The 16,680-nt window shown below is 45.0% G+C and overlaps 1 protein-coding gene across 3 annotated transcripts in view; it reads left to right on the plus strand.

The window, feature by feature from the left end:
• The window catches only part of LOC122928830 (F-box only protein 2-like), a 30,137-nt gene extending 14,169 nt beyond the window's left edge, over positions 1 to 15,968 (plus strand). Inside the window, exons 1-6 of one of the 3 annotated variants that reach the window (XM_044282093.1) lie at positions 1,071 to 1,199; positions 8,621 to 8,693; positions 12,190 to 12,316; positions 14,082 to 14,174; positions 14,489 to 14,627; positions 15,758 to 15,968. In XM_044282093.1, coding sequence (XP_044138028.1) covers positions 8,657 to 8,693; positions 12,190 to 12,316; positions 14,082 to 14,174; positions 14,489 to 14,627; positions 15,758 to 15,892 — 531 coding nt within the window. In that variant the 5' untranslated portion in view covers positions 1,071 to 1,199; positions 8,621 to 8,656 and the 3' untranslated portion in view covers positions 15,893 to 15,968. Of the gene's footprint in view, positions 1 to 1,070; positions 1,200 to 8,620; positions 8,694 to 12,189; positions 12,317 to 14,081; positions 14,175 to 14,488; positions 14,628 to 15,757 lie in introns of those variants that run through there. The other 2 variants (XM_044282094.1, XM_044282095.1) reach the window with 2 other exon arrangements.
• Positions 15,969 to 16,680: the final 712 nt, after the last annotated feature.

Below are 16,680 nucleotides of genomic sequence, written 5' to 3' on the forward strand. Positions count from 1 at the left end.
CTAGCAGTGGCACCCATGGTCCTATACTCCTCTGTTCCCGACTTCCTGCCTGCACAAACCAGAATTGGCCAGTGCAGGTGCAGCGCTGAGAACGTTGTGACGTCACATAAGTGCGCAGTGTGATCCAGACGTGCTGCCAGACCCTGCCTCCTGCCATTGGTACTCAAAGTGTCCATGCCTAAATCGGATCCGCCGTCACTTCACCCATAACAACAAAAAAGGTGGACTTCTGGCCTTTCGGCGGATGGAGCACCAGGAGTCTAAAAAAAGGACGTCTGGTCACCCTAACGACACCACTGCCTCCACCCAATTCCGGCTTGGAGCTCTATAGGATAGCAATACTTGCAATATGGAGCAGGGTTAGCACTCCAGCTCTAAACTCAAATTTCTTAACTCATCACGTTATCTTGAGACAAAAGCCATTGAAAAGCAATTGAAGGTGTTTGCTTAGATTAAATAACACAACTCAGAAATCTCAGAAAACAGGAGCGTTAACTCTTGCATTGTGCATGAAGACAGATAATAAAAAGCTTTTGACCAGAAAAGAAATGATGATCATGTAAATAAAGCAGTGGTCACCCCCTTGACTACCACGTCGTTTTATTTATTGGACTGAGCGACTTGCAGTTTCTTACAGATCTTACATGTTAGTCACTGGAGCCCCGCGGCCACTGACTGCCCCTATTTTTTGCTATCTCATAGATGTAATCCATACCTCCCAACTTTTTGAACAGTCTAAGAGGGACACCTATGGTTCATTGTGTGAAAGATCCATTTCTCCTGCATGATTAGGCACTTTTTCTCGATACAGAAATTTCTAAAATCATTGAATCAAATAATGAAATAATATACAATGCGGGCTCTAATATACAGAGAGGAGCCAGAAAAACACTTTCTGGATCAATATGGTAAATGTATTAATGGAAACCTATACCTCAGATCAAAAAGAGGGACAGAGGGGCATGGGTTAAAAGTAGGGACTGTCCCTCCAAAAGAGGGACAATTAGGAGGTCTGGTAATCCATAGTATGCAGTCCAGGGCCTCGCCCATGCAGATGTATTGCTGCAGGGCAAAGCAGGGAGGAGATTTTCAGTGTCACATTAAGGTTGTGCTGCCAGACGGTGCAGTATAAAGTAACAGTTCTGTGTAGACAGCGCAGGGAGCGAGTCCTAACATCCTTCGTCTCGACCCTTGAGTGAGTGAGTATACCTTGCAGCTTGGATAAGATTGCCAATTGTGATGACTGCTAATTCATTGTATGCACTGATATACAGTATCAGAGATGAGTTTGGTATTGCATTTTTTTTCTGTGTGTCATATGCAGTAAGTCTACCTGCAGTCCTATGTAAAGCCACAGCTCATAAGCCTCACATTATATTCTGGCATCTTGTCTGAAGTGACATACTCATCACAGCTGTGTTTACCTCGACTACATCTGCTGTAATGAGCAGTTTGTCCTCCGGTACATCTGATGTGTCATCAGGAGTGGATCATAAAAGGAGAGAAAATATAAAGAACAGATATGACTTCTTCTTTTTTTCAATTCACTCCTGGTTTTGGTTTCTAAAACTATCAGGAAACCTGACCATGTGGCCGTACCCTTACATGGGACTGCGGGTTGCTTAACTGAACTTTACCAGAAAGTTATTTATCAGAATGCACAATCTACAGAAAAGTTTTAAGACAATTTCAGCTCTGTTTACTACCTTTCATGGCTTAATTCTGGAGGTGTGGCAATTCTTCATTTGAAGAATGCTGGGACAGAGATACATGTACAGGTGAAACTCGAAAAATTAGAATATTGTGCAAAGTTCATTTATTTCAGTAATGCAACTTAAAAGGTGAAACTAATATATGAGATAGACTCATTACATGCAAAGTGAGATATTTCAAGCCTTTATTTGTTGATTATGGCTCACAGCTTATGAAACCCCAAAGTCACAATTGTGAGGTACCCTTTGCTCAGGGGGTATGGATTAATTAGCTGACTAGAGTGTGACACTTTGAGCCTAGAATATTGAACCTTTTCACCAAATTCAAATTTTAAGCTGCATTAATGCAATTCCTTTCAATTTGCATTACTGAAATAAATGAACTTTTGCACGATATTCTAATTTTTCGAGTTTTACCTGTATATATGCGCTTAGTGTTAAAGCAGATGTTGGGACGGGTATGTTGCTTATCATCCCAGCTGTTGTTTGCTGTCAGGGAATGGAAACATCCTTGTTCATATCCAAATATAAAAACCTGGCTTCTAAGATCGAGTTCACACTTCAGTTACCAGATGTGGGTCAAAAATATTGAATAGCAGAAGATCTTTCCATTCTACCTTATCTCTCAGTAGGCTTCACTACAGGTTTTGGCTCACAATAACTGATGGAAATAACTGACCAAATAACTGAAGAGTAAATCAGGCCTATGGTCCCTTTCAGACGAGCGAGTTCCATGCAGCAGCTCCTGTCCTAACCCCTCAGCACTGACAGGGTCTCATAGCATTGTATTGATTTATTATGCTATGTAACCCTTACAGTTCTGGAATGTACTGGATAACACTGACAAAATGTCAGTGTCCTCCAATACATTTCAGAACTCTAAGGGTTAGGCTACTTTCACATTAGCGTTTTTTGCGTATCCGGCATGGATCTGCAAAAACGCTTCCGTTTCTTCTGTAATATATTTACCCCATTCCCTGCGTCGCTCCCGATCCCTGCACCGCTGCTGATGCTTCTCCCTGTACACGGATGAAAACATCCGGTGTGGGTGGGAAGCAGCCAATGGCAGACGGGGACGAGGATGAGCCTCCCTACCATCACCAACGATGCTAGGGAGGCTCGTCCCCATCTGCCATTGGTTGCTCTCCCCCAACACCGGATGTTTTCATCCTTGTACAGGGAGAAGCAGCAGTGCAGGGACCAGGAGCAGCATGGGGAGCGAGGTAAGTATATTACCTGTGAGGGGCCCCGGCACATGGGGGGGGGGGCTTTTTGAGATATTGGATAACCCTTTAAGATTCCTGAAGGGGTGTGTTAGTGTGTGGACCAGCTGCAGAGACCAGTGAAGAGAGAGTTAGTAGGTTGTGATGGTGGTGGGGGAAAAGCGATAGGGAGCAGAGGCGGGTAAAGATAAGATCCAGAGCGTGACCACCTCTGTGGGTGGGAGTGGAGGACCACTGCAAGAGGCTGAAGGAGGAAGAGAGTGCTGGAAGCTTAGAGGTGGCTGAGTGGCAAGAGTAAATAGGGATGTTGAAGTCACCCATGATGATAGTGGGGATGTCAGAAGAAAGAAAGTGTAGGAGCTAGGTGTTGAAGTGGTCAATAAAGATGGTGGTTGGGCCTGGGTGTTGGTAAATGACAACTACTTGGAGGCTGGAGGAGGGTAGATGCGAATAGAGTGTACTTCAAATGAAGGGAGCATAATTAAAGGTGGTAGTGCAGTTGGGCTATAGGAGCAGTTGTCTGATAGGAGAAGACCAACTCCTCCATCATGTTTTCTGCCAGGGCGGCGGGTGTGAGTGAAATGAAATCTGCTATAAGAGAGTGCAGCAGGTGAGCAGGTGTCAGAGTGTGTCAGCCATGTTTCTGTTAGACCCAGAAAGGAAAATTTGCGAGAAATAAAGAGGTCATGAATATAGGAGAGTTTATTGCAGACAGAGTGAGCGTTCCATAATGCTCCTGCAAGAGGGTCCAAGGGAGCAGGGGTCAGAGGAATGGTTATCAGGTGTAACCGGGGGTTGCAGAAATTTGTAAAAGGAGATCGGTAGTGGGAGGTAGATGTGATAGTGGGGATTTGCTCAGGGGGACCTGAATTTTGAGAGATATCACCAGCAATAAGCAGAAGCAGAGAAACTGTTGGTAGGAGTAGGAGAGGGCATGAAGTATCTCTGTGTTTCTGGAAAGGAAGTGTTTTATGTTGCCAAACAGGTTTGTGTAACCGGTCAGATGAGTAGGTAGCATGGAGGGAACGATAAAAAGGTCCTTGCATCATAATTAAAGGGCTTCTGTCACCCCACTAAATTTTTTTTTTTGTGTACTTATAATCCCTATGCTGCGATATTGCCATACATTATGTTATTAATAATTTTCGTTCAGTAGATTTAGCAAAAAACGTACTTTAATGATATGCTAATTACCTGTCTACCAGCAAGTCGGACGTCTACTTGCTGGTAGCAGCCGCAGAAAACCGACCCCTCCTTCTGTTGATTGACAGGGCCAGCCGCGATCTCCTCCTCCGGCCGGCCCTGTCAGCATTTCAAAAATTGCACGCCTGTGTTGATTCGGCACAGGCGCTCTGAGATAAGGAGGCTCGCCGCCTCATCACTCCCTCAGTGCGCCTGCGCCGATGACATCTTCTCTTTCGGTGACATCATCGGCGCAGGCGCACTGAGGGAGTGCTGGGGAGGCGAGCCTCCTTATCTCAGAGCGCCTGCGCCGAATCAACACAGGCGCGCGATTTTTGAAATGCTGACAGGGCCGGCCGGAGGAGGAGATCGCGGCTGGCCTGTCAATCAACAGAGGGAGGGGGCGGTTTTCTGCGGCTGCTACCAGCAAGTAGACGCCCTACTTGCTGGTAGACAGGTAATTAGCATATCATAAAAGTAAGTTTTTTGCTAAATCTACTGAACGAAAATTATTAATAACATAATGTATGGCAATATGGCAGGATAGGGATTATAAGTACACAAAAAAAATAAAAATGAGTTTAGTGGGGTGACAATATATCAATATAATGCTATGTGACCCCGTCAGTGCTGGAAGGTCAGGACGGGAGCTGCTTCATACTCACGATGTGAGTCTGATGTGTGGAACCCTCTCATCTGAAAGGGGCTTTACAGTTGATTGTGTGCTACAATGTATCTAGTCTATCAAATCCTCTGTGAGCAAACTATATCACCAGCACATATCTCTCTACTGCCCCAGACTTCGGACTGATAGCTCTTAGGGCTCAAGCACACAACACATCTACCATGGAGGCTTCATTCAGAGCTTCTGTTGCAGATTCCGTCAAAAAGACAAGATGAAAAAGTGCTGCATGGACTTTCTTGTCCGGTAAAAAAAAAAACACGATTCCGAAAGGAAACTGGACAGACTCCATTGTAGTCAGTGGAGTGTGTTCAGCAATGTCCGGGTGAGTAATGTGCATGATCCAGCACTTCTGCTATGTCCGTTGTTCTGTTTTCGCACCTGAATGGAACAACGGAAAAAATAGCAGTGATGTGAACACAGCAGTGAGATTTGTGAGCTGTATTAGTTTTGTACAGATTTGTAACCACTGGTTGTAAACAAGAATCTTCCTAGTATGACAGCAAGCAGAGATGCGGCAAATTATTAAGATCAAAACATTTGATGCAACTATTTGGTAACAGAAAAGGAAATCTATGCCATCTATATAATGTGAACACACCATTGCTTGATTTGGCTCTTAAGAATTATGCTGCCACATGTGGAGTGATGTCATGTGACCCATCGGCATCTCTTTATATGGGGTTGTCCTACCATATATATTGGTGACCTCCCCCCGCCGATCAGCTGTTTGAAGAGGAGGCAACTCTCCATGTAGATTTGCCATCTATAAGGATGCCTTCACGCGCCACAGATTTTGTTGCAGGAATTTCTGTGACTGAAAATCTGTTCTGTTCACCTAAATGGGGCTTGCTGAAATCTATGTGCTTGCCGCCCCATTGAAATGAATAGAACTGATTTTCAGTCGCGGATGTTTTTGCAACAAAATCTGCAGCGTGTGAAGGCACCCTAAGGTGGGGTACATTTATATTATAATTCATATTCATGTGCCAGTACGTTCACTCATTAAACCTTCCCCAGCCAAAGGCTGAGGGTCCCTGGATTATGTCTAGCTTCGGGGGGCAATTTTTAAAAATTATTTTATTGTACTCATTTTGGGCTAGAAATCGTTTTCTCTGTTAGAATTTATTTAAAATATTCAGCGTTCTGTTAGAATAGTTTAACTAATTGTCTATCTGTGTGAATCGTACTTTCACTTTGTGCCAGCCATCTAATACCCATTTTCATTAAATTACCAAAAGGTCATAAACATTTATCTTAGGCTACCTTCACATCTGGGTATTTAATTCTCGCAGGCTGTTTCATCAGATAACGTGCCCCCCCCCCCCCCCCCCCCCCGCAGACATCTGTCCTGCCCATAGGCTCTCCTAGTGTCTCCAGTTCTGTGTTGCCATTATCTGCAGTTCCATTATTAGAGACTGTCCAGACTGCTGGATTGTGATTGTGGTGTTGTTTGCCTAGATCCTGGATCCCAGCCATCTGGTCAAGTTTCCTATGCTAGAGTTCTGCCCAAAAAAACATAATCAGTATAAGGCCTCATGCACACGACCGTTGTGTGCATCCGTGGCCGTTGTGCCGTTTTCCTTTTTTTTTCGCGGACCCATTGACTTTCAATGGGTCCGTGGAAAAATCGAAAAATGCACCGTTTTGCAGCCGAGACCGTGATCCGTGGTGTATCCTGTCCGTCAAAAAAATATGACCTGTCCTATTTTTTTGACGGACAACGGTTCACGGACCCATTCAAGTCAATGGGTCCGTGAAAGAACACGGATGCACACAAGATTGGCATCCGTGATCCGTGGCCGTAGGTTACTTTCATACAGACGGATCCGAAGATCCGTCTGCATAAAAGCTTTTTCAGAGCTGAGTCAGATCCGACAGTATATTCTAACACAGAGGCGTTCCCATGGTGATGGGGACGCTTCTAGTTAGAATATACAACGAACTGTGTACATGACTGCCCCCTGCTAGCACCCGATCTCTTACAGGGGGCCGTGATCTGTACAATTAACCCCTCAGGTGCTGCACCTGAAGGGGTTAATTGTGTGTATTATGTGTATTATAGCCCCCTGTAAGAGATCCGGGGCTGCCAGGCAGCAGGGGGCAGACCCCCCTCCCTCCCCAGTTTAAATTTCATTGGTGGCCAGTGCCGCACTGGCCACCAATGATATTCAAACTGGGGAGGGGGGGTCTTCCCCCTGCTGCCTGGCAGCCCCGGATCTCTTACAGGGGGCTATAATTTATTTGTCTTGCATTGCTGAACAAAAGTATTTGAACACCTGAGAAAATCAGTGTTAATATTTGGTACAGAAGCCTTTGTTTGCAATTACAGAGGTTAAATGTTTCCTGTAGTTCTTGACCAGGTTTGCACACACTGCAACAGGGATTTTGGCCCACTCCTCCACACAGATCTCCTCTAGATCTGTCAGGTTTTGGGGCTGTCGCTGAGCAACATGGAGTTTCAGCTCCCTCCAAAGATATTCTATTAGATTTTGGGTCTGGAGACTGGCTAGGCCACTCCAGAACTTTGATATGCTTCTTACGGAGCCACTCCTTGGTTATCCTGGCTGTGTGCTTCGGGTCGTTGTCATGTTGGAAGACCCAGCCACGGCCCATCTTCAATGCTCTGACTGAGGGAAGGAGGTTATTGCTCAAAATCTCACAATAAATGGTCCCATTCATCCTCTCCTTAATATAGTGCAGTCGTCCTGTCCCCTTCACAGAAAAGCACCCCCAAAGCATGATGTTACCACCCTCATGCTTCACTGTAGGGATGGTTTTCTTGGGATGCAACTTATCCTTCTTTTTCCTCCAAACACGACGAGTGAAGTTTAGACCAAAAAGTTCTACTTTGGTCTCATCTGACCACATAACTTTCTCCCATGCCTCCTCTGGATCATCCAGATGGTTATGGGCAAACTTCAGACGGGCCTGGACATGTAATGACTTGAGCAGGGGAACCTTCTGTGCAATGCATGATTTGAAACCATAACGGCGTAGTCTTCTACCGACAGTGACCTTTGAAACTGTGGTCCCAGCTCTCTTCAGGTCATTGACCAGCTCCTCCCTTGTAGTTCTGGGATGATTCCTCACCTTTCTTATCATCAGTGATACACCACGAGGTGAGATCTTGCAAGGAGCCCCAGTCTGAGAGAGACTGACAGTCGTCTTTAGCATCTTCCATTTTCTAACAATTGTTCCAACAGTTGATCTATTTTCACCAAGCTGCTTGGCAATTGCCCCATAGCCCTTTCCAGCCTTGTGGAGGTCCACAATTTTGTCTCAGGTGTCTTTTGACATCTCTTTGGTCTTGCCCATGGTAGTAGTTGGCTACTGACTGACTGTGGGGTTGACAGGACTTTGAGAGCCAGAATACTTGCTATTTCTCAGGTGTTCAAATACTTATGTTCAGCAGTGCAAGACAAATAAATTCTTTAAAAATCATACAATTTGATTTCCTGATTTTTATTTTTAATTTTGTCTCTCAGAGTGGGAATGCACCTAACGATGTGAATTTCAGACCCCTTCATGATTTCTAAGTGGGAGAACTTGCAAAACCGCAGGGTGTTCAAATACTTCTGTTCCTCACTGTATGGCCATTATAGCCTATGGGAGTGCATGAAAAATGGAGATATAAATCCTGATGAAATATGGAAGCATGATGTTAGTGATGGTATATCATCTGGAATCAGCGCCTATTCTGGAGCCAGAATATGGATGGAGTTTAATTTGCTTGAGTAAAAGAGGCCTAAAGGACGAACTTCTTCTATCCCACCCCTCAGATGTTACGTCACTAACTGTTTCCTCTTCCCTTCTGACAGAGTGTTAGCAGACGTTGTACCTACGAATATTGAAAGATGGCGAGAAATCTCATCAAAAACCCCTGTGGAGAAGGTAAATACAGAACAAAAGTGAAATTACCGGTATATACAAACAAAACATCTTCATAACCTGAAAATCCAGCTGGTACTTTCAGTTTCCCATCCCCAACTCCTGTGCCACACTAAGGCCTCAAGCACATGACCGTATGTATTTTGCAGTCCGGATGATGTGATGTTCGTATTGCATCCAATTTTTTTGCGGATCCATTGTCTTCAATGAGCTTGTGGTTTGCATTTTGCGGCCAAGAATAGGACATGTTCTATCTTTTTTGAGGAAGGGACATACGGATGCAGAAAGCACACGGATCATCATGGGGTCTTGCGACTTTTTTATGACAAAAAGTGGCATGGCGCTCCTAGTAAATGACCCCCAATATATGAACTAAGTATCCTGACATATACAGCAGCGCCCAGGGATCTCACTGCACTTACTATTATCCCTGGGCGCCGCTCTGTTCTCCCGCTATGTCCTCTGGTATCTTCGCTCAGTAGGTTATAGTAGGCGGAGACTTCGGACTCTTGGTTATAGTAGGCGGAGTCTGCCCTTGTTCTGCTGGGCGTCTCCTCCTCCTAGGCTGTAGCGCTGGCCAATCGCAGCGCAGAGCTTACAGCCTGGGAGGTTTTTTTCTCCCAGGCTGTGAGCTTTGTGCTGCGATTGGCCAGCGCTGCAGCCTAGGAGGAGGAGACGCCCAGCAGAACAAGGGCAGTCTCCTCCTACTATAACCAAGTCCCTGAACATACCGGAGGGCATAACGTTGTTCTACCTCATCCAAGTTCTTCATCCTAGGGTGGGGCAAATAGGAGCGCTGCACAGAAACTTCCTGACACTGGGTAATGTCAGGACGCTGTGGGCAGTATGGTGGGTGCCTGTTCTGAGCCCACCACAACAATCCACACAGTGAAAATGGTGTGCATTGCCAGGATGGGCTTTATGAAACAGGCACACACCATTACATGAAGTCCATGCTGCGGCAGTGAGTGAGCCTGCAGAGGCCCTGAGTGGAGGCAGTAAGTAAGCTACGCATCCTTGCCCCCGCGCAGCTTACAGGGAACACTGCCCCCCGGCCCCCCCCCACACTATGTCACGGCCAGCAGAGGGGCAATGAATAACCTAGGGTGGGCAATTGCCCCCCCTTGCCCCCCTGTAGCGACGCCTATGGGGATACCCCAGGCCCTGGCCCCAGCCGTTGCACTTCTTCCTCCTCCTCACAGGAGTTCAGGAGGCGTTCCCACCATAGTTCACATAGACGCCAGTACTGTCACTGGTCCAGGGATTCCAGGAGAAGTTGGCGCTCCAGATCCTCCAGATGGCGCTCACCGTCGTCTTCTCGGGTCGTTGGGCTTAACGGAGGAGTCCAGTCTATCCAAACGCAAGAGGCTGGTGCCTGGTCATTCCTCCAGGGCCCCCAGCCTGGTTTCTGCTACCACGACCCAGTTTTGAATACCTTGAGGGGTGTAGTTTCTAAAATGGGGCTATTTATGGGTGGCTTCTATTATGTAAACCCCACAAAGTGACTTCAGAACTGAACTGGTCCTTACAAATTGAGTTTTGGAAATGTTCTTAAAAATTTTAAGATTTGCTTCTAAACTTCAAAGCCTTCTAACGTCTCAAAAAAAAGAAAATGTAATTTACAAAATGATTCAAACATGAAGGAGACATTTGGGAAATGTAAAGTAATAACTATTTTATGAGGTATCACTATCTGTGTAAAAGCAGAGAAATAGAAACTTTGAAAATTACAAATTTTCCAAATTCTTGGTAAATTTGGTATTTTTTATAAATAAAAATTTTATATTTTGACTCAAATTTACCACTGTCATGAAGTACAATATGTGACGAGAAAAAATCTCAGAATAGCTTGGATAAGTAAAAGCGTTTTAAAGTTATCACCACATAAATTTGCAAAAAATGGCCTAGTCCTTAAGGTGAAAAATGGCAGGGTCCTGAAGGGGTTAATATAGAAGCTGTGGCCGATTACCACCCAGCAATGAAGAGAAAAAATGTGTCTGTGTCCTTCTTTGTAGTGGTTTATAAGGGGTTGGTGGCTGAAGGGGGGCTAAGAGGTTCCCCTACTCTCTACTAGCAGTCTACAAAATATGCGGATCGGACATGGACCAAAAATATGGTCAATTGGTCATGTGTATGAGGCCTTACCCATATCTCTTAATGAGCAGATGAAGCTTCCTTTCAACTGGGACTGTTATCTTCCTGCTAACAATGGGTTTTTAAGTGCTCATTTACACAACCGTATGAATGAGCCCACATCCGTTCCACCAGAGTACCAGAAGATCCTCTGGTGGGCCTAGGTTCTGATGCAATAGTGGTCCCCAAAGGTCCATGAGAAAAAAAACATCTGGAGCTGCCTTTGGAGTCACTTGACACTAGGGTCTATTCATTTCATTCAAAACTTATTGATGATAAGGGGGCTGAGCCCTGAATAATAACTTTCTCTGGTAGGCCCAAGGACACTGGACTTAAAGGGGCTATCCTAGACTAACCTTTTTTAAAATACCTATTTTAAAAGACCTATTCAGAGCGGCTGGACCTGCGGTGAGGTTCATCCTTACCTGGTCACATGTCGCACGGGTAACAAGTCACCGCTACGGTGCTCACGTGACACCCGTCAACAGGATGTTGATTCCCAAAGACCTGGGACCTGCAGAGGCTTGGATAAACCCTTTAAAGGGGACGTGCAGCAAAATATATTGATGATCTATCCCCGGGATAGGTCATCAATAGCTGATTGGCGGGGGTCCAACACCAGGCATCAGCTGTCTGAAGAGGAGGCAGCGCTCCATGCGAGTACTGTTTTTTCTTAATTACACTGCTCATCGTCTCAGAAGTGCAATATAATTACAAGTACTCACTCCATTGACTTGAATGGAGAGAGTGCTTGTAATTACACTGCATCACCACTACAGGGGAGACGAAGCGTAGTGGAAAGAAGAGGAAGTAGCGCATGCATAGAGCACTGCCGCCTCTTCAGACAGCTGATTGGCAGGGGTGCCAGGTGTCAAACTCCACCGTTATGCCACATCATAATATAAAATACTACCTGGATAAGAAGATGCTCACTCAAGCTCCACCTCTACCAAATCTACATTCATCAAGGTCCACCGAGCTTAACTTAACTGCCTGCTCCCGGTGACTGCATTTGTTTCAGACGGGCTTGTGCACAGGCACAGGTAAGGACTTACCTGTGCATCGCCGGACTTGTGAGTTAGGATGGTAGCCCGCATGTGTTCGCGGGCGAACACGGCAAACTGGCCATCACTGGTGAGGAGCTGCTTGGTGGAAAGATCACATTGTTGAGCTGCTTTAGCTGTGACACAGGGACAGGAAACCTTTTAGCAGTTTCAGCTGGAGTGCGGAGTCGTAATCATAGTCAGCAATCGTATCTCAGCTTCCTGGGCCCTGTGAGTGTGGCCCTTGATTTTGAGGTACTGGGTGGAATTATCCTTGACATGTTGTAATCACTGTACTGTATGTTGTGTATCTTTTGGTATAGAGGAGCTAGAATATTGGGAAGATATTCTGAATGGAGGAGACGGGTGGAAAGTAGAGGCAATCCCAGGAGACTGTGGAGCTGATATTCCCTGTGACGGGGTCTCCAAGTATTTTGCTTCATCTTTTGAGTAAGTGTCTGTATTATCATGACATCACAAGTTTGGGAAAAAACTGACTTAACACGAGAGTTTACTAAACTATGATGAAAGATATAGACGCACAAATATATATAAAGATAAGTAACAGTCATCAGAAGTCATGGGACGGATGGGCGGGCTCCAGGTCGACCAGCGAACAACATGGCACTCAGCTGATGCCCATATGATACAAAGAGAGGTGATGGTAGCAAGACATCTTAGGCCTCATGCACACAACAGTAGTTATAGTCCGCATCCGAACTCGGATGCGGACCCATTCACTTCAATGGGGACGCAAAAGATGCGGACAGCACTCCGTGTGCTGTCCACATCCATTGCTCCGTTCCGAAGTCCCACCCCAAAAATATAGCATGTCCTATTCTTGTCCGTTTGGCGGACAAGAATAGGCATGTCTACAATGGGCCGCCCGTTCTGTAAATTGCGGTAGGCACACGGATGGCTTCCGTTTTTATGCGGATCCACGGTTTTCGGACCGCAAAAAACGGCACGGTCGTGTGCATGAGGCCTTACCCTGATGATGTCTTGAGTGGAGCTGAGCTCTCTGTTCCAACACTCAGGCTGGGTTCACACCTGAGCGTTTTACAGCGCGTTCCTACGCGCTGTAAAACGCTCAACAAGGAGAAACCAATGCTTCCCTATCGGCATGGTTCTCACCTGGGTGTTTTACAGCGCGTACGATCGCACTGTAAAACGCCCGACGCCCCAAGAAGTACATGAGCTTCTTTGGGGCGTCTTGTCGAGCGTTTCCGTACATAGACTTTCGGGAACACGCGACAATGGGCGTTCACTTGTCTCTGTATGCGCGATTGCAAACGCCGGTACAATCTCGCATACAGAGCGCTCCTTTCAGAACGCTCAGGTCTGAACCCAGCGTAAGGGAAGGGGGGGGGGGGGGATTTATCAAAACTGGTGTAAAGCAAAACTGACTTAGTTGCCCACAGCAACCAATCAGATTCCACCTTTCATTTTTCAGAGCTCTTTTGGAAAATAAAAAATGGAATCTGATTAATTGCTATGGGCAACTAAGTCAGTTTTCCTTCGCACCAGTTTTGATAAATTTCCCCCAGTGTTTTCTACCCTCCTAGCCCCTCCTAAATGTTAGTACGCATGAATAGTTACCTCTTATTGCAGAAATGCGGCCAGGTATAGACATCACTAAATAACTTCATTATTTTAAAGGGAAAGACCCAATTAAAAACCTTTCTTTACAGTGTCTTAACGAGAAATAGAATAGATCATGATTATCATGACTGAGGCAGATCACAGTGCAGTGCATTAGTAGTCACTAGTAATAAGCCTAGGGTATCATGAAACAGCAGACACATACTATTACAAATTACCCCTATAAGGTAAGACTAGCAGCGATGCAGTCATCACAAAGTGCAACAATCACAACATTGCAAATCACTATAGAGGTCAGGTCTCGTTCAAGAATTAAAGGCGTTGTAGAGAAACAGGTTCCAAGAACACTTCCACACATACATGATCTTCTCGTTGTAGAGGAAAAGGCTCCAAGAACACTGCCACACCTGTCCACAGGTCGTGTCTGGTATTGCAGCTGCATGGAACTAATTAGCACTGAGCTGCAATGCCACACACAGCCTGTGGAGAGGTGTGGCGCTGTTTCTAAAAGAAAGCTGCTATGTTTTTTTAATCCTGGCCAACCACTTTGATCGAGGTGGGCAGAGGAACAATAGTGCACAGAAAATTCACAAACATGATCTTCTCTTCTCAGATGCTGCAGTAAAACCCAAGTGATTGATCTCCTTAATGAAGGATATACTGAGGAAGTGCTGGATGCCCAACCCAGCATCGTGGTCAGCGACTGGTGAGATGAAATGTGTCAATATTGTATCCATCAAAGGGGTTTTCTGAAAATACTCCGGTCATGAACGGAAGATAGGCGCAATAAAGGTAGAAGAAATAGATTACAAACTTACAGCTACCTTCATAAATTGTTATGGTGCAAACTGGAAACCCCCTTTAAGCTCTTACAGGCAGTTGTCACGCAGTGGAATGTATCAGCCTAGCTATTTGTGAGGAACATTTTGCTGTATTTACCATTCAACAGTTGGGGGAAATCTGGTGCTTTTTGGGTGGTCATGGTAGACATATACTGTATCTGTGCACTTTTGGTTGCAGGTATTCAGCTCGGACTGACAGTAAGGGTGGTATATATGAGCTTAAAGTGCAGCTGTTATCTGGTAGCCGTGATGTCATCAAGGAGTACAACAGCGAGAGCATCACCATTCCTGAAGATACAGACGGCGCCTGGACCCAGGTGAGAACAGCGCTGACTGTACTGGAGGAGTAGGAGAGGCTGACGTGTTATGTTCTGTTTGGATCTCAGCTTTTGTGGAATCTTGTCATTTAGAAAGGGTTGTGCCATCAAACAATTACCTTAAATACACAGATTTAGCAGCACAAGATGGGGAGCGTAGTACTCTCTTGTTCTGTAAGACCATATCAGACATGAGCTTAGATACTTTAGGATTAGATACACTATATACTATGCACACCTGAAGTCTTGGACATGTTGCTCTTTGCCCACTTGCAGGGCACTCAGACCTGGACTGCTACAGCCAAATAATTAATGGCGGGCTATCAGGAACTGAGGAGGGATGGAGCAGAAGAGACGAGCTTGGACAGGAGGATCTGGAGCAGCATCCTGCATAGATTAATACAATATTCATGCCCTGTTCATTATTTATGGTGGTGTTCCATGACTGTGGAGTCTTTGCTATATCAGAAGAGCAGTTCCCAGCAAATCAAATAGTAGAGCCTTCGGTAGTCTTGATGGCAGCACCGGCAGTCTTCATACAACCCACTAAATACTGTCAGCAAGTGGAGATTTTGAAAATGTTAAGGAATTGAAACACAAAGTATATTAGAAATGTTTTATTATAATAATGCTTAAAGGGGGTGTACAGGATTAGAAAACCACGACTGCTTTCTTCCACAAACTGCACCACACATGTCCATGGGTTGTGTCTGCAATAACAATACCTCTCAACACTTGTGGTCAGATATGGCGCTGTTTTTGCAATAGGGATGCCATGTTTTTCTAATTCCAGTATAACCTCAGTAGAGCTTTACTATATGAAACTTTGTGATACATGTTTTAGGGGACAGTGGCATCTTCTTCACCTTTCCATTTAGTCAGGATCTCTCTGTTCACAAATCTCCAAACGTAAATTAATCTAGAGTAAAATAGTAAATTCCATACACTGAATATAATGAGAGGAAAGGGGTGCAAATGCAGTTTCCTTGTCTGTGAAATGCATGCTGTGGGAGGGGAGCAGCAGCTGCAGGAAGGAGACATCTATTTGATGGGGTCCTTATATTCTAGGGCTGCTTTCACTCTCTCTGAACATGTACTAACAATGTGGTTATTGATTGATTATCCTGCAGCTTACTTATACCTTCTCGGAATATGGTCCAGGAGTGCGTTTCATCCAGTTCACACACTGCGGACAAGACTCAGTTTACTGGAAGGGCTGGTATGGAGTTCGGGTGACCAACAGCAGCGTGATAGTCGAAGCCTAGAAATAACAGACGTGTTATGCTTATGTCACATGATTGCCTTCTGTTTCATTGCTGATCAATAAACTGAATAGTATGATGCTGGGACTACGTGAGTGATTTATTGGCTTAAAGATGCTATATATGTGCCTTGTGCCAGAACCCCAAGTTTCAAATTATCCTTATTCTATGACTCCACTGTAGTTTCCATTGGTTTTGGGCCTTGAACTTCTTGTCATTGACAAAAGCATCAAGGTTTGGTCCAAAAAGTCGGAGACCTCGAAGTATCATCCTGAAAACCGTGTGTTTGTCAATATACAATTGTTTTAGAACTCAAATTATCAAGATGTGACTGTAATGTACCACTGCACCATTTTTCTAGCACCCCTAAGGCCTCTTTCACACGGACGTCATGTTTTTGAGCTGGATAAGATGCGGGTGCGTTGCGGGAAAATGTGCGATTTTTTCCGTGCAAGTGCAAAACATTTTAATGTGTTTTGCATGCGCGTGAGAAAAATCGGCATGTTTGGTAGCCAAACCCGAACTTTTTCACAAAAGTTCAGTTTTGGGTTAGGTGTTGTGTAGATTATATTATTTTCCCTTAAAACATGGTTATAAGGGAAAATAATAGCATTCTTAATACAGAATGCATAGTACAACAGGGCCGGAGGGGTTAAAAGATAAAAATAAAAATTTAACTCGCCTTAATCCACTTGTTCGCGCAGAATGCATAGTACAATAGGGCTGGAGGGGTATTCATCTTTGCTGTGCAGTAGGAATAGGACCTTTGATAATGTCACCACAGGTCCTTT

The sequence above is a fragment of the Bufo gargarizans genome, chromosome 2, assembly GCF_014858855.1.
Source record: "Bufo gargarizans isolate SCDJY-AF-19 chromosome 2, ASM1485885v1, whole genome shotgun sequence".
NCBI lineage: Eukaryota > Metazoa > Chordata > Amphibia > Anura > Bufonidae > Bufo > Bufo gargarizans.